At 40.8% G+C, this 24040-nt stretch overlaps 1 protein-coding gene across 1 annotated transcript in view; it reads left to right on the plus strand.

The window, feature by feature from the left end:
• Nucleotides 1–5537: 5537 nt before the first annotated feature.
• LOC140239573 (E3 ubiquitin-protein ligase UBR5-like) overlaps nt 5538–24040 on the plus strand; it is a 61064-nt gene continuing 42561 nt past the window's right edge. Inside the window, 13 exon segments of the mRNA XM_072319403.1 lie at nt 5538–5617; nt 12651–12695; nt 13187–13268; nt 15050–15132; nt 15938–16075; nt 16650–16887; nt 17561–17657; nt 19168–19305; nt 19630–19844; nt 20662–20784; nt 21387–21497; nt 22441–22598; nt 23590–23701. Coding sequence (XP_072175504.1) covers nt 5538–5617; nt 12651–12695; nt 13187–13268; nt 15050–15132; nt 15938–16075; nt 16650–16887; nt 17561–17657; nt 19168–19305; nt 19630–19844; nt 20662–20784; nt 21387–21497; nt 22441–22598; nt 23590–23701 — 1620 coding nt within the window.

Raw genomic sequence — 24040 nt, forward strand, 5'->3', positions numbered from 1 at the left:
CCCGACGAATTCCGCGACCATTCCGGCGCGCAAATTTTTTTGACCGCGCCGCTAGCTGACTTTTTAATTTCAAGTCTCGCACAACTTTTGAGACCAAATTTGTCGCGCCCGGGCATACCGTTCAGAAGCCACGCCCCTTCAAAAAATGTTTGTAAACCCCAAAATTGCTCAGAAACGTGATTTTGCGTACAAAGTCAATACAAATTGTTTTTTCAATTAATTCATATAAAAATTCATATTTTTAATTTGAATGGCTGAAATCAATTTCTTTTAATATAACTATGCTTCAAAAAATTTGTATGACAAATTCTACTGAAAGAAACTGCAAAAACAGAAGTTCAAAAAAAAAGAGGAAATATATAAAGAATTGATAAAACAATAAAAAAACATAAGAAATTAATTTTGATACTGATTTTTTTTAACGCACAAATGTTTGAAATGTCACTAGGAATATTTACACCAAAAATCAGCATTCCATAAGCTTTTATAAGCCAATTACAGACGAAAATGTGTTTTTTTTTTGTATATATTTGCATAATTAATTGATATAAAATAGAAAATGCAATTTTTTTTGAAACTTTAACTAAACAATCTTGTAGATTACATCCGGCTTCATGTTCATGCAAAATTTTGCGGCGATCGCGCAATCAACGGCCGAGATCATTCTGAAGGGGGGCATAATGCCCCCCCCCCAAGAATTCAAGCTCTCTAAATAGCCCAGGTAAGTTAGGGTTAATCCGAAAATGAAAAAAGGATACGTTAATCTGAAAATTTGTGGCGTTATTCCGAATGTTCGTTATTCCGAAGGCTCATTACGGATTAACCAGTCTTCGGAATAACGAACCTTCGGAATAACGAGCTGTAACCAGGGGGAGGAGGGGGATTTTCAAAATTTTCTCCATCTTCTTGAAAAATCTATGACGAATTTTCACCAAACTTGGCAGATAGCATCTTTATGGTGATAGTACTGTAAATACAGTTAGTGCATTATGTAGGTTCAAGTTTACTATGACAGATGAAGGGATGCCCAAAAAGGGGAGTGGGTAGGAAGGAGGCTTAATTTTCACATTTTTTGTCTTTTTCCTGAAAACTCAAGACGCATCCCTCGGATAGTAAAATCATATATCAGCTTAAAAAAAAAGCCTATACAAAAATGATGGCGCTAATAGAGTGCTGGTGCCTGTTATGGTAAGTTAATTCATGAATTAATGTTAAGTGCGGCGGAGGCGGATTTGTCACATATTCAGCGTCTTCTTCAAACCCTTATAGATATTTGCCAAGCTTGAAACGTAGCGTAGCGTATTTATCTGGTAAAATGACCCCAATTTGTCTAGATGAGCACTGCCCCAACCCCTAAGGTGGGTGGAGATGGACCCCCCCCCCACCCCATCTCCGCCCCTTGAACTTGAAAGGGACCAAGACGAGGGGGTGGGGTCGTTCGGGTGGAATACAGAATTTTATTGAAAACCCTATACATACGAAAAAAAAAAACCGGAATACGTACTTTTTAAAGAAATTTTCTATACAACCAAGAGTAATAGAACACAATTCTTATCACATTTTTAGAAGGTAGATCTATACTTTGATGACATTTCACGTCTGCTTACTAAATGACGTGGGGGCTACCCTGGTCGTATCCCTAGATTTGGGGAAGGGGAACAACTTGGGACTTGTTGCCCCTTCGAACAAAGTGGGATTCTATCACACTAGAGATGCTACCTCCCACGTTCGGTGAAAATCCATCAAAGATTTCTCAAGAGGATGCAGAATATGTGAAAATCCCCCCTCCTCCCCCTCACCCCCTCCCCCCCCCCCCCCCCATACGGACACCCCTCGATCCGCTACAATCAAACGTGAAATAACATTCCAGGCATTAATGTCTTCATAGCACTAACTAAGCTCTCTTTTCCGGTTTGACAGAAGAAGATAAAAATTGAGTTTAGGGACTCCGAGGCTTCACCCCCCCCCTCCCCCCTCCTTAAGCGGTGTGTGTGTGTGTGTGTGTGTATGGGAGGGGGCTCATTTTAACAAATTAAGTGCATATCACCGTAAAGAGGCAATCTGCCAATTTTGGTGAAAATCCGTCGTAGATTTTTCAAGAAGATGCTGAAAATGTGGAAAATTCCTCTCCTTGCCCTCACCCCCCTCGATCTGGAGACCCCTTGATCCGCGCCATAACCAAACATGAAATTTCATTCATTAACGCTGTATCTTCATAGCACTAACTAAACTCTATCTTTATCGGTTTGACAGAAGAAGATTAAAAAAAAAATTCCAGAGTTTTGGGGACGCTGAAACTTCAAACCTGGCCCCGCAGCCCCACCCCCTCATTTGAACAAATTAAGATCATAACTATTACCATAATCTTGCTATCTGTCAAGTTTGGTGAAAATCCCTCACAGATATTTCAAGAACATGCTAAAAATGTGGAATATCCCCCTCCAACCATCACCCCTCCCCCCCCCCCCCCCCCCGATCTGGGTACCCCTTGATCGGCCATAATCAAACATGAAATTTCATTCATTAATCACATTAATGTCTTCATAGCACTAACTTAGCTCTATCTTTTTCGGTTTGACAGAAAAATATATATATTTTTTTTTAAATCCAGATTTTTGGGATGTTAAAAGTGAAGCTTTAACCCCCTCCCCCCCTCCCCCTCACCTCCGATCAGGGCACCCCTGGGTCCGCCATAATCAAACATGAAATTTTAGTCATTAATGTCTTCATAGCACTAACTTAATTAGCTCTCTCTTTTTCGGTTCGACAGATGAAGAAAAAAAATCAAGCGTTTAGGGACTCTGAGGCTTCAACTCCCCCCCCCCCCCTCCTTAGGACTGGTGTGTGTGTGTGTGGGGGGGGGGGGCTTATTTTGACAAATTACAGATCATATCACCATTAAGATGTTATCTGCCAAATCTGGTGAAAATTCGTTGTAGGGTTTGCAAGAAAATGCTGAAAATGTAATAATAATAAAAAAAACAAAACAAGACAGATGGTCGCTAAGACAGGTGGTAAAGATGGTAATGGTTCGTGCGCAGCTTTGATTGAGAGTTTCTCTTCCATCTCTACATAATATAGGTGAAATGAATGGTTTGCACATTTCCCGGCAAAATTGAACATTTGCACATTTCCCGGCGTCACGTTTGCACATTTCCCGTTGATGAAATTTAGAGATTTGCACATTTCCCGGCACGACGTTTGCACATTTCCGGCGTTTGCACATTTCCCGGCGAGACGTTTGCACATTTCCAGGCGTTTGCACATTTCCCGGCGTTTGCACATTTCCCGGCTCCACAGATCTTCACTGTGTATACGTCTGGTGGATATTGCTCTTTATACTGTCAATGACCACATACTCAAACGGCAGCAAATGTATTGATGACTTATTACTATTCTCAGTTACTTATAGGACAACGAGTTGTAATGTGATTAGCAAACACATGAATAACCCCCTCAAGAATAGTAATAATAATAATAATAATAATAATTAATAATAATAATAATAATAATAATAATAATAATAATAATAATAATAATAAAATAATAATAATAATAATAATAATAATAATAATAATAATAATAATAATAATAATAATTCTTTGATCTTTGTGTCATCTCTCATTGACTGAACGAATTATTTGAAAATCTAATAATTGGGTCTGGAGGAAAAGGGAGGGGCAACTCCGCCATGGCCATATACGAAAGTTCAGTTCTCAGTTTATTTTTGTTTTATTTTGGCACGGAGCCTGCTTCAGTAAAAAAAAAAAAAGAAAAAGAAAAAAGATAATAATAATGATAGTAAATAAATAAATAAATAAATAAATAAATAAATAAATGAATAAATAAATAGATAAATAAATAGGTAAATAAATGAATGAATGAATGAATAAATAAATGAATAAATAAATAAATAAACAAATAAATAAATAATTAATTAAAATATTAAAAAAAAAATCTTCAGCTGGTCCGTGCCCGATAAAATCACATACAATGTATATACACATCGTCATACATTATACAATAACAAAATAACAATACAAACAAAACCAAAAATACAATGCACTGATTAAAATTAAAAAAAAACCTCTCCCATCCCCCGTCCATTCATAACAAAATACTGAATATTCACATTATAATTGTATCTTAATTCATCAAATATGTTTCATAAATTAACACCATTTCAGTCTAAATTACTTATTTTTTTTTATATGTAAGAGAAGCTGATTCCTTGTGTGATTTGAGGTATGATAAGAAATATAATGTACAAATATGGAATGTTTAGGTTTCAGAAGTAGAGCCTAGTAACAATGGTATGACTCACAGTCACTAATTATGAGGTATCTCGCTGCGATTATCAATGGAAGTGGGCTATTCACATTCAAACAGTGTCACGATAAGAAAATCAGCAAAGTGGTGTTTATTCTTGAAATAGATACAGCATCCATCGTATGTCAATCAAATAGTGTACAGGCCCTACTGTGTCAGATATTACCTTGCCCTTTTTAGTTCATAATCTTGTTTATGCATATTCCAAAATTCACATAGATTTATTATCAATATACAAAATAGAGCTATAAACGTATATAAAGCTATAACTTGTATCTTTTATAATAATCGTCACGATAAACCTATACACGCTGGTGCCAAATCCTGTAAAAGGGAAGCTACCAACAAAATGTTTTGACACCAATGATGCTAATAATCAAAGTAATCTATTATGTCCTGCATGAGATTAAACATATTAATTGCAAACACTAGGTTTGTAATTGTGAAAATTATACATCATTAGTTTGTCCATTATCGTCGTCTTCCGAGGATCCACTCTTCCCCATCACCCCCCCCCCCACCATCACTCTGACATTACTGACTTGTCATTGATACAGCCTATATTCAATAGCTGCGTTTTGAGTTGTTGGGGAAATGTGGACATTTTCAAACTTTGAGTTTTCCGTAGGCGTTGATCTTCAAAAGAGGAAGTTTTAATTGCCCATAAAACACAAAAACTAAACAAAAGAGACAGTTTTAGTTCCTTAACGAAATTAACAATAGAACAAGTAAAGTTCGCAAACAAGAATGATAAAAACAATAAACATTAAACGACTGTTGCGGTTCAGAACGCAGTTTCAAGGTCATTATATAACCCCTGGTCGACGCTATTTAAAGAGCATAATTTTCACTGCCTCTTTTTCACCGTAAAATGATGAATTTCTCCTCAGCTGTCATATTCTGTATTCAGAGGGCAGTTTACAGGATAGAAATTTAACGCGAACCCGGTGAAGGGGAATTCTTTTTCACCCCTTGAAATATCCAAGGAGCTTCGATTAACCCCTTCCCTGGCCTAGTTCTGCAACTTGACCAATTAGAGAAACTGTACAATACGCTCTTTCGGTCAGTCGTGGACCAATGAACGACGCCGTATATCGCTTCAGAGCATTACATAGACAGAGAAAATGTCGACCTAAAGAATCTTCGAAGGAACTGGGAGATTTATCTACTAGAGTTGGACATGAAATATCCCTTTCTTTCGTGGGTAAATGAGTAATTGATCAACTATGACGACAGTTCATTTTGTCGTCCATCCGTTACCGGGTACAGAGGATCAATTGAATGATAGGTAAGGACTAAAAAATGATTTTGAACGTGATCCAACACAACGACTACGTCGCGGTGCAATGACCCTCTACTTGCTTTATCCCTAGCAGTATCATGCGTAGTCCCATTCACTGTGATTTACGTTCGCATCGTGTTGTTGATTGAAAAGCTCAGAAGCATGGTCCTGCAGTCCAAACAGTGGACTCTAGAGAGCATATTATTAAGTGTGGTATCGTACAAATACACAAGAAAGCATAATTTGTCGAGATACGTTGTCCAGTTCCACGTCTGATTAGTTTTTACTTTGTCTTTGAAACCTTATTTAGACTCGAAAATTGTCTGATGTCAGCACTGGTCAGTGTCTATGCAACTGCCAGTGCAGCTTGTTGCCATGTTGGGATTGGCTTGGGAAATTGTGCATACATGGTTTAATGCTGTGAGTGAGAGATTACTATGATATGAGCAATGAGTGGGGTCTTAAATTTCATTGGTGAGATCTCTTCAAGCTTCATACTATTATTCCTGTGCGTGACACAGCTCCGTAAGAAGAGAAGGATAGGATTAGGAGTCTAGTCTGAAAAAAAAAAAGTATATTGTTTGTTGACTGTAGTGTTTCCTGTGCATCAGCAGAGATGAGCTCGAGTTTGTTGATGGAATTGATGATGACAAAGCAGCTTGCAACACAGTGAGAATTCTGCCACCCTGCCACAAAGAAGTCTCCTGGGAATGCAGCCGAGTTGTCATTAAATCCTTCCAGAGTCACATAGAGGAGAGCGAGAAAAACATCTATATTATTTGAAGCAAATTGTCCAAGGTTTTACCTTCCGTGCCAAAATTCAACCACACGCAAAAGGCATAGGTTTTACATACATGTATCAGGCAGTCAAATTTTGGATGATGTTGCAGTTGAATTATGGGCGGCTTGGTTTACTTACTCATAAAGCAGGATGGGATAAAAATCAGGGTTCCACATTAGTGGTTTCCGGTCCCATGGCCACTGAAAATTTGATGTCGGGCCACCAAATTTCCCAAAAGGTTATGTTTTACCGGCCCAGTCTGGCAGCGAAAATTCAAAATAAATTTTTATATTTCCTTTTTCTTTTGGGGCACCTAAATTTCAAATTGCAATGTTTTAGTGGCCCGAATGTCCCACCAGAGAGAGAAAGAAAAGTTAGCGTCAAGTCCTGTATAGAGATTGATTATGATGTGTCACATGTGTAGGTATTATGGTGCGGGCCTATGATGAAATACCTAACTAAATTATTACTCACCGAGTGGCTAACGGGACTTGGAGCTGAAGGCACCACCAGCAGGAATGGTAGGCGACCGTATCAGTAGTGGAATGCACTAGGGCACCAGAAAAGGTGTAAAGTGTCCTTGTAGGTTGTATTGCACTTCCCGAAATAATATGGACTAACTCCGAATGCACTAAGGGTGTCCGAAGACGACAGTGTCCCATAGAAATATGTACAAAATATCCAGCGGCAGCGTGGAGTATCCTCCGAGTGCCGCGGCTAGCACAAGCGAGGGTAAAGTCGATCCACAGCTGGAGCGCTGGATAGAAGAACTGCACGGTCCCTAGCTGGTTGTGGTAGAGTCTGCACACCACAGACCACGCGCTAGCAGGACAGAAACAGCGATGTGATGGGACGCAGCTCGTGTTGAATGCAGCGATGTAACGAGGCGCCGATCGCGTTGAATGCAGCGATGTAACGAGGTGCCGGTCGCGTTGAATGTAGCGATGTTAAGATCCCCAGGTTGGAGTGTAGCCTGAAGAAAGGGCGAGTCGCGACGAAAAGTAGCGAATGCCGCGAAGTACGAAATCCGGGAAAGTGTAATAATCCGTATTGTATGATCCGTATGAAATGCCAGTCCACGGCGCGAGGTATCGTCAGCGCGAGAAGACGTGGGAAGTACGGACGTAGTATGCGGACGTGAGTGACTCCAACGATTAGGACGCGCTCTCGGGATGAAAGCTAATCGTGAAGTGAGGAAGCGTGGAAAATGAAACAGCGTGGTCGGAGAAAACATGTCACGGACAGGAGCTTTGAGAGTGGTAATTGGCTGATGAGAATGCACAGCTCGCCACTAATTGGTAGGTTGTTTCCGTGACACCAAAACAAGATGTGTGTTTATGAAAATCCGACTACTGTTGGAATGTGAAATACGCGTACCTCGGCACGATGACAAAAGCGAAGAATGTAGTGCGCACCTGTCGTGTGTCGGCGCACAAAGAAAGTTCGCGTGGATGTTGACAGAATGCTGGGTTGTCAGACAGCATAATTGACAGCAGGCAGACAGTAAAAATACCGAGATATTGGAAACCGCTACATTTAGCCCCCTTCCAGATCGCTAGTGTAGGAGAAGTCAATGGAGTGAAGACTAAAAACAAGCGATCGATACGAAAAGGGAAACCAAGTAGAGGCTGAAAATATCAGGTATCAAAATACATGTATTGAACGTAATGGGCTGGCCAGTGTACATGCTTACCGCCAGTGCGTGTCGTTCGTGTTGGCTGCTGGAGTGGTGTTGACTGCCGCAGTGTCGTCTGCTGCGGTTGTGTAGGCTGCTGCAGTGTCGTCTGCTGCGGTTGTGTAGGTTGCTGCCGCGGTATGGTGAGAGGGACGCTCGGTGTGCTCGCTGTGCTCCTGGCAGGGACAGGCGTAGGCTGTTGCCGCGATGTGGTGAGCGGAATGCTCGTCGTGGTTGTCTCCCTTTTGGCGTTGATCTCCAGAGTGAGATGCTTGGGATCACGCGTGGAGTTGTGTGGACGAGCGGGAGCGTGGGATGTGGTGTTCCGCTTGCGTTTGCGTCGAAGATTGCGACGCGGGCCAAAGTCGGGCGTGAACGAACGCTCTCCGAGAGTGGTGACGGGGGGCTTCACCGCCTGTGAGTGCGGTGCAGGCGGGGGCTTCGTCTTGTTGGGGGGTGAAGGAGGGAGGGCGCTGACTTCAGCTCCGGTGACGGTCGAGGAGTGTGTGCCGTAGTCGACAGCCCGGTGTTGTCGATCCGAAGTGGGAGATCGGCGACCAGTTGTGTCGCTGCCAGAGGGGCTCGTTGCCGCTGAAGTCTGGCTGGGCTGTTTCCCTGATGCGTTGGAAGTGACTGGTCTCTTTCGCCGCGAGCAGGGTGAGCAGCACTGCCGGGCGGCGTCACCAAACTTCCAATGGAAGTAGCACTCACTGCCAGCGTGTCGGATTTCGGAAGGAGTTCGCTTCCGCGGCGAGCTGCGCGGCCCGCCTCCATGGCCGCGGTTGCCGCCTCTGGACCGCTGACGAGGACGAGGACGGTATTTCCGTTGCGAACGGCGTGATGTTCGCTGAGACCGTCGTTCGTCCATGCGTGCTACCAGTATGAACAGCTGCTCTGTTAGCAGCAGGACCTGCGCCGTGAGGTTCGCTATGACGTCCGCCGGAGGGCTGGTGGTAGCCATTGTATTCGTCGAAGTGAAGGGTGAGGACGTAGAATGGGACGTGAAGTTGGCCCTATACGATCACGTCGGGGTCACCAATGTAGGTATTATGGTATGGGCCTATAATGTAATACCTAACAACTCACCGAATGGCGAACAGGACGACAGGACTGGGGGTACCACCAACAGGAAGGGTAGACACTTGGAGTAGGAAGGGTATGACACTTGGAGTAGTGTAGAAAGCACCAGGGCACCAGTAGAGGTGAACAGTGTCCTTGTAGGATGTATTGCACTTCCCGAAATGATAAGAACGAATATGGACTAACTCCGAATGCACTTAGGGTGTCCGAAGACGACAGTGTCCCATAGAAGTATGTACAAAATATCCAGCAGCAGCGTGGAGTATCCTCCGGGTGCCGCGGCTAGCACAAGCGAGGGTAGAGTCCACCGCTGGGGCGCTGGATAGAAGAAACTGCGAGGTCCCTGGTAGAGCCTGCACACCACGAACAGAACGCTAGCAGGACCGATGCAGTGCAATGTAGAGCGCAGGTAGATCGCGTTGAATGAAGCGATGTAACGAAGCGCTGATCGCGTTGAATGTCAAAGCGATGTAAAAATCCCCAGGTTGGAGTGTAGCCTGAAGAAAGGGCGAGTCGCGACGAAAAGTAGCGAATGCCGCGAAGTACGAAATCCGGGAAAGTGTAATAATCCGTATTGTATGATCCGTATGAAATGCCAGTCCACGGCGCGAGGTATCGTCAGCGCGAGAAGACGTGGGAAGTACGGACGTAGTATGCGGACGTGAGTGACTCCAACGATTAGGACGCGCTCTCGGGATGAAAGCTAATCGTGAAGTGAGGAAGCGTGGAAAATGAAACAGCGTGGTCGGAGAAAACATGTCACGGACAGGAGCTTTGAGAGTGGTAATTGGCTGATGAGAATGCACAGCTCGCCACTAATTGGTAGGTTGTTTCCGTGACACCAAAACAAGATGTGTGTTTATGAAAATCCGACTACTGTTGGAATGTGAAATACGCGTACCTCGGCACGATGACAAAAGCGAAGAATGTAGTGCGCACCTGTCGTGTGTCGGCGCACAAAGAAAGTTCGCGTGGATGTTGACAGAATGCTGGGTTGTCAGACAGCATAATTGACAGCAGGCAGACAGTAAAAATACCGAGATATTGGAAACCGCTACACATGTGTCTCATTACTTTTATTAGATATTGCCAGAATTTGAAGGGACAAAAAGAAGAAAAAAGGATATTTTGAATATTTTTTTGCTACATGTATCTTATCTGGTGTGAAAGAAAGAGAAAAAGTAATCCAAAAGTAGTGTACATGAAGCTCAAAAGTAAATATGAGGTGCACAATCCATAGCACCTGTGCCTAAAACGTTCTGTGATGCCATGTTGTATCAAGATTATGAAGAGAAGAGAGCGATTTAATTCATAAAAATTTCAGACTTTTATTAGTGGAAAAATGAGCAAAGAAAATGGGATTAATTCGGGATTTGAACCAGAGACCTCTGGATACTAGCCTGGTGCTCTACCGACTGAGCTATACAGACAGCCCTAGTTCAGTGTTTGTCCTAGAAACCCTGAATTCTCAATGTTCGGTTGGTCAGAAGCTATGGCAGTGTGTTTATGTGCGACACACACACACACACACACTTCATCCTGGCATAAAACCGAAGGATAATTTAACTTCCCTTTTTTTTTTTTGTGGACTTCATTTGATGTCTTGATTGCCAATAAATCAATTTACAGTTAGCAATGGTCTAGAATGACCTCTGAACCACAGACCTATAAAGATTTCCTAGCTGCTTAAACTTAATATTTTAAAAAGCAGTAGAAAACAGTCAAGCAGAAATGGGTAATTTGCATGCAAATGCTGCATGAATGTTTTTGCTTTTTTTTTTTTTTTTTGATTGAAAGGCTTGGGTATGTACATGTGAACCTACAGTAGATTCTGATATGCACTGTGTTCATTCATGAATATTTGTAACATAGTTTTTATGAAGACCTACATTCCGTACATGTATCCAGTTTTTCAAATAGCTTAGTTACAAGGCAGTGTCAATTTATAAGTCTGCAGGGAACCTTTGTTTGCACATGCTCAGATTGTACAACTGTACATACATGTAACTGAACTGGCTTAAGGGTAGACACAAGCCTGTTAGTTGTTGAATGGTGGGTGCAGATTGTGCAGAATGATAGTTTGGAGGCTACACGTATGTACCTTGTGGCCTTTGAGGAAAGAATAGAAAACTGAAGCCATTGTCTGTTGGTGTATTGGAGAGTGCACTCAAGTAAATTTTCTATGGCACATGTATACTTGACTTTTGGCTCATGATGATACTGAAATTGCATATGGTAATACTGCGCACAGGCACTGGTCCGACGGTCCAGGACCAGTAAAAATCACTGTCGGACCAGCAACTTTTTCAGGAATGAACCAGTAAAAAACTGGGGAAAAAAACTGGGTACTAATACTTCCTGGTCTGACGGGCAGGTCGGACCAGTAGAAAAAAAAAATGGGTTAACGTGTAGCCCTGCATACAGTATACCAGTCACTAACGATGCAGGGTTGACATTGCCCACAGGTAGATAAGAGTGTTGCACAATGTTGATGTAGACCCAGCAGGTAGTACATTGTACAATACATCACACACCAGTGCTTATTTACGAGTATACGATGACAAAATAAAGGTGCAACTGCAAGTAACTTGACTTACAGTGTACGCTGATATACTAGACATTTGTACATAGATATGAATAGTGTGGTTTGGGTTATGTAATTCATACTTTACATTGTAGCATCTGTTTTGACCCAACAATTGATGTCATCTGTTTGCATGTACATTGTCATGTACATATACAGTTTGGTGTAGAAACATTGCATGTACAATGTGCAAGGTGCTTCACTGCACTTGCTCGGTTGCCCAGGGCAACAATGAACAATGCGAATACTGTAAGTGCTTGCCTGTATTTGGGAAGCAACAATTTTTGAAGCCTCCTCTCTTGTTTGTTTGTTTTTTTTTTCTCTCTCTCTCTTTAGTGATGCAATGCATTTAATTTAACACTTACTGTATGTGAAGAAGCTCCAGTGCAATGCAGCATCAACACTTGATCGAACCAAGTTTGTTACTCCAATGTTTTTTAAGCATCTATATGGACATTAGCCTGTGCTGTTCATTCAAATGATTATGTTTTATTACGCCCTTGGCTTTGAAGTGATTTTCTTGAAATCATTTTCTTTTTTCTTTTTTGGACTTTCAGAGACTCAGAATTCAGTCGTGCCACAGTGGCAGTTACAATGGATCCTATGCATTCATGTGAACTGTGAATAAATTGAATAGATTAGGATAAAGAATATCACTTCACTGAAATATGATAAATGCAAGTCATTTTTCATGTCTTCACTGGATAAATGACTAAACATAAAAACTGATTACATGTGGCACTTTTGGAAAGTACAAGCTGTACATGCACTGCACAAAATGTACAATATTGATATCAACATCCTGTACTTTGTTTGTACTCTGAATCTCTCCAAGGAGAAATGTTTCATTGTTGTCTTTCTCATTTTATTTTATTAGTATTTCATTATTTCTCTCTCTCTCTCTCTCTCTCTCTTGCAGATTAAGAGAATTGTCAGAGAAGCTTTACAAACAACCAGCACCATGGTGAGTTACTGCCCTGTGTCTTGTGACAGTTATTCCATGCACACATACAATGTAGTCTGCTGTTTGCTAGTAGGCTCACCAGTCGAGCAAATTGACGAGAATTTGTTTAAATTGTCATTATTGCTGTTATTGTTATTGTGACGTTATGATGACTACAGTTAAAATTAAAACTGTATGTCGTTGTTTGTGTCATGGCTGTTCATGATTGTTATTACCATTATGATTATTGTTATGGTGGTGATGATAATGGTGATGATTATCATTATTATTATTATTATTATTATTATTATTATTATTATTATTATTATCATTATTATTATTGAATTATGTTTTTAACATGTCTTTCAGTTAGTGTGTAAAAAATATAAATTTTCAGTTGCTTACACGAACATATTCACATGGATGGGATGTTATTGCCTGGGCTAGTGATGTGTCACCGGACTTGACCGTTATCATGTGCTCTGTTTTTCTTCCACTTTTGTGTGATACAGCTCTGCAGGAATGCTACCCCTGAAGAACATTGTAGTGAAGGGAATAGCTGTAGGACCAAACCACGTTGCATTCCTACTGGAGGTAAGATACTGCTCTCTGTCGATGTGATGTTGTATTAAAATGTGATGTGTTCTTCAGTAAATGCCACAAATTACATATTACTGTAGCCACCATTGATTGTGATACGTACACCAGATGCTTCTGTAAATTGAAAAAAGAAGTCAAATTATGTGACACCACAGTTTGCATCAGAATTGCCAGTTTTAAAGGTGCATGGTCCCGGTGTTTTAGTCAAATGTGTACGCGGGCGCACGGCGCATGTTTCCTATGGAGACCTATGCTATCGACTCCTCTTTGGCGCTTACGCTGTGGCCCACTTCCCGGAGTCCGAAGAAGTCCTATTCACTGTTGTCAGTGGTCCGATCACAGTTCAGCTCATGATTCGGCTGAGGGTGTTGACAGCTTTAGCAAACTGCTTTTGTGATGTCATAATAACAAGCGCATATGCACGCACCCTGGCATTACTACAGACTGGTCGATGCGCAGAGAAGACAACGAAGGCAACATTACTTAGCAACACCTACGCGCTTTACTCTTGATGACAGCTCAACTTCGGTAATCTTCGTATAAATACTAACGGTGATCGGCAGTATCATCAACGGCGCCCTCTACACTACCGGGACTATGCACCTTTAAAGATCTCATTTAATTGTCTTGCTTACATTGTACACGGTAGCAGTGAGTTGATTAGAGTTGTATAGAGATTCTGTATTGGTTTTCTTCTATGTTTGTGTGTTGTTGTTGTTGTTGTTTGGTATTATTTTCTATATATTTACTACTATGATGAAGATGTGCTGCTGGCATGCACTGGAATAAATGCAATTGGTCAGTGAAAATTTTTGAGCAAAAGTTAATAAAACTATAGGTAAAAAGTTAAACCACTGGAATCCCATGTTACAGCGTAGTCGACAAAAAACATTGCTTCCTACAATTGTATTTATCTACAAAGAGAGGTATTATGAAAAACAGAACAACTTAGTCATATGACTGATATTACTGTACTTACAATATTGTAGGTATTGCACCACCCCTATCAGTCCCTCCCCCCCCCCCCAAGAAAGTAGTGAACACATGATGTATTAGGTGAATTTTTAAAAAAAAATATATATAAAAGAGTGGGACAGAATTTAATTTCTCTCTTTTTTTTTAATGTCATTATTTAAAGAACATGTGACATTATTGACAATTCATTCATCATGCAGAGATGATCATGTTGTCTCTGTTTGCACAAATCCACTGAAAGACACTTGAGTTATATTTGCGAGACATGATTTAATTTCCTCATAAAGTGTACAAATGAGTTTCACTCTCGAAAATGTCGTTGAACATTCCGTAGTGAATTTATGTGCACACAGTGGCTATTGCTCCAAAGAAAAGTGACCAGGAAAAGAAGTTTTATGCCAGGTGATCTTACGTTTGCAGTTAAAAAAAAAAAAAGGAGAAGAAGAAGAGAAAAGGAATTCTCTTAGTCTATTGCTCAAGGGAACTAGATACTGTAAAAGTGGGTATTTTTGCGCTCAGCCAGGTAAGAAGAGTTTCGCGTGTCTTTAATTCTGCGGAATCAAGATATAAACTAGTGGAACATATGGCAAGCAAAAATATTTGCATGCTTTTATTTTCGCGCTTGTTTGTGGTTGCGCGAAAAGCGCAAAAAATTCCACTTTTACAGTAAAGTGTACATGTACCATGCATTGACTGTATCGGGAATTGCTATAAATATATGGACAGAAAGTCAGTATTCTCTTATTAAGTTAGTTTCACATTCATATTTTGTTTGTATGCTTTATCTGGATTTATCGCAGGATGGGAGAGTTTGTCGAATGGCATTCTCCATCAACCCCGACAAGGTGGAGTCGGGACCCTCCAAGGCAGATTCCTCCAAAGGGTGAGTGAAGCAGCTGTGCTGATCTCTTTCGTCCAGCATATCATGCATTATGCAAACATAGTTTGGTGTTGCTCTTGATATCGACACTAAGGTGAACCACAGTCAGGGTATGTACTTGATTTGATAGAACAAACTCTCCCGTTGCAACTGATTGACAAATTGCCGTAAATCGACTGATTTGTCAATCAGTTGCAATGAAAACATCTCGATGGAAGAATTTAATGAATTTGGAAAAAACTCTCCTGTGGCCAACGACACCATTTATTGATACCCAATGATGGTTTGAGGAGACATAACTGCACCAGAATGCAGTTTCCCGATGTTATTAAATTAAAAACCACAGGAAATGCATAAGCTGTGCCAACTGTATACTGGGCTGTGGTAACACTGCCTTACTTTAGCAAAAAGGGAACAAGTGGAAAAAAAATATGTTTTCTAGTAAGTGAGCAAAATGTAAAGGATATTTGTATATATGCTATGCATGTAATGTCACCACATGTTGAATTACATGTTGTCAATATCTCTCTGCATAATGGGTGTTTCTTCTCAAAAGTTGGCAGCCATACACATGTTAAGAACACTGCTACACATATAATTTGCAAGTATGATTGTGACTAACATTGATTTTTCTGCAAATGCATAAGAACCATTAGAATCATGTAATCTGTTACTTTTATATGATTGTCATGAAGCTGTTACTGTTCTGTTTGCTGACTTTAATTTCTAACTCTGTTGAAAATGGAATGGAGGTTCACTTTACACTGACTGAGATTGACAGAACCATGATTCTTTGTCCTCATTTTAGGAAGAAGAACTGGTCATCATCGGCTCAGTCATCGTCCTACAGATCTTCCTCATCGTCCACCTCTTCGTCAAAGCCCACAAACCCACTCAATCCCTGGCTCATCAGTGCTGAGGAGTCAGGAACTACATCATCATCAAGGTACATTGTACCCCACATTTTGTGATGTCATAATAAAATACCAAAATACTGTGGTACCATGAACATGGATTTTACTTGCAGAAGTCACCGCTTCTTTTGTGTATTGTCACTTGACTGCGCTGATGCCATCATGCTGTGCCATGCCAGTTTAGATCTTTGTGATCTGCTTACGGATTATCTGGTCAATGGTTCCAAGTCATTAGACATGTTGACTGTCTCCTCAAATCTAAATTCCAGTTATTGAATATGGTCTATGGGAGACTCCCATTTCTAAATGGACCTTTACCTTGAACCTAAGCAGGGTTGATAGATAAAATCATAGAATGCTACATTTAAACGCATACATCAGTGCTCCTGTGTTCCTGTTTGATTCTTCACAGTGCACACACCGTCTTTCTTTTTTAAAGATGAAGTGGCAATATTTGGTCAAGACAGATTATATAGTTCTACTTTTCTTATCTTTGTTTTGCATTCAGAGTAGTCAATTTTGTGTGTGCAGGTAATTTTTTTTTTTTTTTGCAGCACAGGTATCATGTCATGTACATCTGTTGTTTCCTCTCTGTTCCCTTGACAGCAAATGGTCATCAAATTGCCGCACGCCATCTAACCGGACGACGTCCAACAACAACACGAGCGCCCCTCGCAACCGCGGTCGCGTGATCCGGGCCCACTCCCGGGGCCGCGGTGGGGTGATCGTGGGAACGAGACCAGTTGTCCCGGCATCTGTTGTCCCCGAGGAATTAGTGTCCCAGGCCCAAGTGGTGCTACAGGGAAAGAGCCGCTCTGTCATCATCAGGGAGCTTCAGCGGACGGTGAGTGTCGCATGGAATAGTGTCTCCAGCCTGGTCTTCCTCTCAACCAAGAACTAGAAACGTTATTACCCAAGTTTCGGCATCAAAATTATTGTCTTTTTTGACAGACTTGTTTTGCTCTTCGATGATGAAAATGAATGAGAGCATGTCATGCATGTGGTTCCATGACATTTGCTTCTACAACAGTTGCTCCCATGAAATATTTGCACGCTAAGCCAAACGTGAATTCTACCCACAAGCATAACCCTATCCCTAATCCTAATCTTCACAGCAAACTAAACATAAAACCCTACTACAACCCTAGCCCTAAGTCCTTGGAGAAAGTAAGACTAGGGCAATTGTTGCAGGAGCAAATGTCATGTCACCCATGTGTAAAGCATCAAATAAACATGCATTCTCATCAGAAGGTTTTGTATGTTTTTTCACCCAACATACCTTGAGATTTTCGTACATCTTGTCAATTTTCCTGATATTTTAGTGTGGCACATCCAAAGGTGGAAAAGTATGACTTTCCAAACTTCTGTGAATTCTCAAACTTTGTGTCAGAAGATATATGAAGATACATCGCCAGGGTAACAGGATTACATTGTAGCAATTTTCTGTGACTGTCCCATCAGTGTTATGGCTTGACAATCGTTCTCCGTATCGTTTCCACCTCTTCCAAATGACACAGAACCTGGACGTCAACCTTGCAGTCAACAACCTGCTCAGTCGAGATGATGAGGATGGAGAGGAGCCGGACGACAACGACACCTACCTGTCCGGAGGAGGTAGGCACAACTTGGGTAGGGCGTGGCACTCAGGTCAAGTATAGGTCAAGTCAAGATGTAAAAAAAAAGAGGAAAAGTCTTAGCTTATGATTTATGGGACTCATTTGGCGTCGACTAAGAGGTTGTAATATCAGTGAGGTCATTTAAAGGTCGTATTTCCCTTTTGCAAATGTCAGGAAATTTTGCATGGTTGAAGAATGTCTCCCAACAACATGCATAAAATCTTATAGTAATAAACCTCACAAGGTTTTGAAAAAAGAAATGGAAAAACTAATCACATGTCACTCAGATTTTTTATTTATTTATTTATTCTTTGTACTGGGAATTACGGTTGGAATTTTTTCGGGATCTGTATAAATTTACTGGAAGTATATAGTATAATTTTCCTCTCCATCACAAGGAAGTTTTGAGTCTTATTATTCTGAGGAAAGATCTGAATTATCTACCTCTACAATATGCCAGCTTATGAAAGGAATCTAATCTTCAGGGCTCCAAAAGGGACACACAAACTTTAAATTTCACAAGTGAGATTTCTTCTTTATTATCCCTGTGTAGTACAGCTATCTAAAGAAGAGAATATTTATCTGGGGGGAAAAAGTCTATTAGTTTAAAGTTCCTGCTCATCAGCAATGAGCTCAACAGAACTGATGATGTCAAAATGGCCATGTGGCACCACAGGATTTACGCCATCCTGCCAAAATGACTCAAGTCACCTGGGACCCCAGCAGAGTGTTCCCTGGCAAGACATGAGTCCTTCCTGTGTCATGCAGAGGGTAGAGAAGGTCATTCAAAACTATTGCATTATTCATACAGCAGAGTGTGAACTGCAAGTTGTATGGCGGGTCCTGTTAATGTTTGATATCACCAGAATTTAAAGGGACCAGAAAAGTCTCAACATATCAAAGGCTGTATTCTTTTTGGGCATCATGTTAGAGAACTGTGTTCACTGTCAGCATTAATTACATGGAGCAACAATGAGAGAGAGAGAGAGAGTAAATGATTTTTTTTTTTTTTAATTAAAGTTATTTTGAACAGCCATTTTCTACTTTGCAGTAGATGAAGGCAACATAGAAGGGGTGAAAATGTGTTCGTACTTTTTGAGGTCACTCTTGGTGTCCTTATATTGTTTTGCATGTCAAATGAATATTAATGCCATGTGACTTCTAATGTAATGTATGTTATTTAGATGATATTCATGTAGTTTTCCAGCTGTGTTCATATGGTGTATTTAAATCTTCAGGGGTATTTGTAGTGCCTAGTATAGTGTGGATGTCGTGAGCCTTGGTCATCATGTGCTATTTTCTGCTGGTCCACTGAAAACTACTTATTTTCTACGTTTCTCAAAATACTACTTGAAACTACTCAAAGCCAAGTAGTTCAGGGAACTTTGAGTTAGTGTAAATGCATACAAATGTTATAAAAATCATGTTGTTATATTAGCCTTTTAAACTATCTTGGCATATAAAGAAGACATTTTCGACAAGTGTCCTCTGGTATTTTCCCCTTTCAGATGATCTGGTTTCCCTTCTTGATGGGGGTATCCACTCCGACCACCCTAGCGTCATCATTGATGCAGATGCCATGTTCTCAGAGGAGTTTCTAGGCCTCCCTCCGTCAAGGAGCCGTGCCAGGGGCTCTAGCAGCCGTGGTGAGTTCTGTTCTATAATTTTTTTTTTCCCCCAACGACAAGAGTTGGCTATTTCTTAGATTGGCTTGATCTTGATGATGTTTAAGTTGATGTTGAACAACAGCAACAACAATAAAACCAAGCCCAAATCCCTATAGATCGATGAAGGAAACACGACAGTGCAAATAAAGTACAGAAAGGGACAGATGGCAAACTTCTTCACTGCTGCAGTAACCCAGGTGTTTCATTTTATCTTGAATAGGAGAGTGACTTTTGCCATTAGAAACGTTCCAAAATGACATAGTCAATTTGGAGTCTGACAGAGATCCCTTTTCCCCGATTCAGATCGTGACCGCGATGCCGAGAGGGATCCGTTGCTTCGCAGCAGGGAGCGCCGCTGGCCGGAGATTGTCCAGAGGGACCCCGGCTCTGGCGCCAGCAACATGAAGTCGGGCTCCGCAGAGGGGGCGGGCTCCTCCGACGCCCGGCGGGGCGGGGCGCTGGCCCACTCCCAGAATCCTGTGGTCATTGGCGAAGATCTGGAATGGTGGTCGGAGAAGGTACAGAAGAGGGATTCCAAATTTTGAATAACCTCGTGTGAGATATATATTTTGATGTTGGTCGGGGGGTAGATATGAACGTAGCATATAATTTCAGCAATCTTGTCCTGACCATTCATCCTCACTGACATTGGAAGTGGAAATCTTGTTAGGTTTACATGAATATGAGATATTTCTGTTGTGTCCACTTACACTGAACAATCATGTGCCAAGAGATAAACTAATTAAAGAATTGTATTTTATCATAACAGAGGAAGAAATTGAGCTCAGCATCATGTAGATGCCATTTTGGTCCAGTGAATCATGGATCCATGTGCATTACAGTTAAATTTTATGAAGTGTGTGCTGTTTGTACAGCTTTGCCCTGGGAAAAATGAATATGTCTGAAGTAACACAAACCTGAAGCAATGGAAAAAAGCTGTATCTTCACTCTGTATATAAGTCTGTAATATTTCTGTATTTCTGTATTTCTTTTCAAATGAAAACCTTTGTAAACAAAGTTGCTTCTGTACAAAGATTTGCAGAGCTGTAGTCTGTTACTTTTTTGCAGTACTTTGTACTGTTTTGCCCAAAATATGTCAGGTTTCATGGATAATACTGTTCTCCCCAAATTATATGACTGCTAATATCTTTTGCAGGAAAGGCAAAAAATAATGTTTTCCACCAAAAATATGACTTTTCAATCCTCATGATGCTGCAATGCTCTTTACAAGGTTGATATCTCTTGATTTTATACATTCAGTGTACAGAGGTCAGATTGAGATCCTCAAATGAGATATTTATGATGTCATAATACTACTTGCATTCACTCATTCAGGGAGAGGAGGTACTGCGGTTTGTGGCCATCGGGGCCATGTACTCGGAGCTGGTGGCCCTGGGCCAGAATGGGCAGCTGTACCAGTGGAAGTGGAGTGATGCAGAACCCTACAGGAATGCAGAGGTGAGGATTGTACTTCTCCCCCCACCCCCTCCAGCTATTAACCCTTTCTGTTCCAGGAACTTTAAGGCAGGGCATACAAAGCTATGGGGTTTTCTCTGACAATTAGCACTTAAAGCACACAAAGAGTTAATGATAGTTAATTTATCCTGTTTGATTTCATTTTATCTCATTCTGTATGACTCGGTGCCAAAATGTACACATCAGATTGCTGTTTAACAGTGATTTATTTGAAGTACTGTATTTTACAATATCGATGGAGTTTCAGGAAAAGATCTTCGAGGGCAGTGTAATTAGAATTCTCCCCCAAATGCACATGTTTTTCATAGAAGCTTGGGCAACTTTTTACTTGCGTTACACGGAAATGAATATAGATGCATATTCTTTTATCTCTGTTTAAAAAAGGTGGTACCATATGTGTATTCAGAGAAGGGGATAAGAAAAATAAACAATGTGTTGGTAATGGAATCTTATGCTGTTCCATTTCCTTTGATATGGAGAAATTCTGTCATTTCTTCTTGAGACATTTTGGTTTGTACTGTTTTGTTGCTGTGTGATAATATGTATTCTTTTCTCTTTCTTTCCTTTTTTCCATTGATCTTCAGAATCTCTCTCTCCATCACCCAAAAGTCCCCTTCCTTGGCCTGGTTGGGGAGAAGATTTCCCAGGTTGCGGCCTGCTTTGAGAAGGCTGTCATACTCACTGAGACGGGAAAGGTAAAGCCATTAGTTTCCACCATTACGCATGTCATTAAATGCCTCAATGAAAGATGACAGGTACAATATATCCCTTTCCTCCTAACTAGCATCATGGATTCCATCATACACTTCTTAAGTAATGCTTTGATGACCTGTTGCGGATGTGCTGATGTTGCTATGATATGCATTCCGACACCTGCCCGAGTATACTCAGGATTATATTAGTCTTCGCGGGTTCAATTTTGTTGGTCTGACAGCATGTTGGATGTGAGAATTCTATTACAGTTTCTCTTGCATAGTTTCTTCTCTCTCCATGATTTATGAAACCCTCATCTTAGCCGTGCAAGCGAGTAACTTCAAACAATAATTGTTTCACTTTTTTTTTTCAAAATGAACTAGATTGAGCTAACTGTTTAATTCTAATATTGCTTGTTGTTCCTTTTTACTTCTGATCTACAAGTTAGCTAAATGTTCATATGAGTGAAAGATATTCACTGTAAGCATTGTTATTCCAGGGGCCCATTTGGTAATGTTACCCTGGCATTGTAGAGTGTCCCGTTAGCACCCCTTAGATCAAGAATAACATTTTGGAAATCACTACGGAGCAACTAAAAAGATCCTTACATCTTGGATATGATTATTTTGTGATACTACCTCCCTTCTGCTGAGGGCTGTATGGTTCCTCAGCCAGTAACAATGTAGTGATTCGTCATGCAGCCAAAATATTGTAGCAACATAATCTGAGGGGAATTTAGTGATACACCTTACTGCCAAAATATTGTAGCGCCGTAATCTAAGGGTACTCTAAAAAATTGCAGTTATAGTCTCATGAATATAGATCAGTAATAATTGCTTCTTTTAGGAAATTGAAGATTGCATATCATGCTGATGATGAGAAGGATAGTGGAATGATGAAAAGATTAAACTATGAATATTTTGTTTTTGTTTTCATTTCTTTCAGATTGCCACAATGATTGATGAGACTCTGTCCCCGATAGCATCTAGACTTGAACACCCAGCCACTTTCTACCCAGAGTTTGCCTGCGACAAGGTTGTATCAATTCACACCTGTGCTCTTTACAACTGCACCTGGATGGAATCGGGCCATATATTTTGGTGGTGAGTTCAGTTTTTATGTGTGTTTGTTGTGTGTGTATTTGTATTTGTTTTCTTTTTAAGTAATTCTAAGAATATCAAAGGGAGGAAATGGTACAAACCTAGCATTTCATTTCTATGACCTGGCAAGCATTTCATGATACTTGTCAGACACTGACAACTGTTTTAAGCTACTGAAATCCTTGCATCTGATTGGCTGATAGCAAATTTGTCAGTGAAAATTACTTGATGAAATGCCCCCTGATTTAAATGACATTTTTACTAGTGTATGAGCCAGGCAGCATGCAACCAGTTTTAACTTTACATCTGTATGAAATCTTTTGCTTTGAAAATGAAATATTAGTACCAGATATGGATCAAAGAGTAATGGCAGAGTCTGAAGCAATGTTAGTAATATCTGCTTTTCCGAGGGTAGTGTTAGTGTTGACACTGGTGTTCCAGTGTTAACGCTGCTCTTTCAGAGGGCCCTGCCATTATCATTGTCCTAGCATTGCCAGGTAACCATATTTGTTGTACACCTGGATGAAGATGGGTACAGCAAGTGAAACGTAAAGTCAATAGATGTGTGTTCTGGAGAGGGTTTGATGTATTTGAAGATTTGCTGTAAAAGTAGATATTTTTGCGTCTATGAAACTTTCGCAGATTTTGCTAGGAGCCAAGATTCGCGAAAGTAAAGTGGATGGGAGAGTGTTTGTCTGCACACTGCATTGAATGCCTGTAATAATTTGTGAAGTTTCATGCCACGAAAAAAGCCAGAGGCTCCAATTCACAAAAGTATCGTGCTGCCAATGTCCTTTTCAGATGGAATGGTCCTCGTATGATGTTGCGCTTGTTGTTTTTTTCCTAGTGGAAAAATGAGCAAAGAAAGTGGGATTTCATCGGGATACGAACCAGAGACCTCCACATTGCTAGCCCAGTGCTCTTCTGACTGAGCTATATAAAGCCCTAGTCCAGTGTTCATCATAGAAACCCTTATTGTTCTTACTAATTCCAGGGGAGTTCTACCACTAGCACTAAGGAGCAAAGTGCTGGAGAAAGCGAGGGAGAGAGCCAGGGCCAAGAAACGAGAGGCCATGGCTTCCACAACTCTCACAGCAGGCACTCAGGTAAGAAAGGTTGTTCACTCTTTTACAAGGAACTGGAGTTTATCATCAGCACTGGGGTGTCAAGACCTTCTATCTCAAAATTTTGCTGAAAATCAATTTTTTTGGATCAATTGTAAGATTATCTTTCAAGTGATGTCCTGTCCAAATTCTAGCTGTCTAACCCCAAAGATAAAGTAACCACGGCATACGCATGTCAAAAGAAAGCCGATCCCGTTTGTTTTAGTGCTTTGGCTGCCATGTCTTTTTGCTCTCCTAAATATTTGACTGTTTTTAGATACAAGGTTTAATAGCCCGAACAGCATTATGTCAATGATTACACTTTACAACCACCCCTTTTTT

This window comes from Diadema setosum, chromosome 16 (genome assembly GCF_964275005.1).
Source record: "Diadema setosum chromosome 16, eeDiaSeto1, whole genome shotgun sequence".
Lineage (NCBI taxonomy): Eukaryota > Metazoa > Echinodermata > Echinoidea > Diadematoida > Diadematidae > Diadema > Diadema setosum.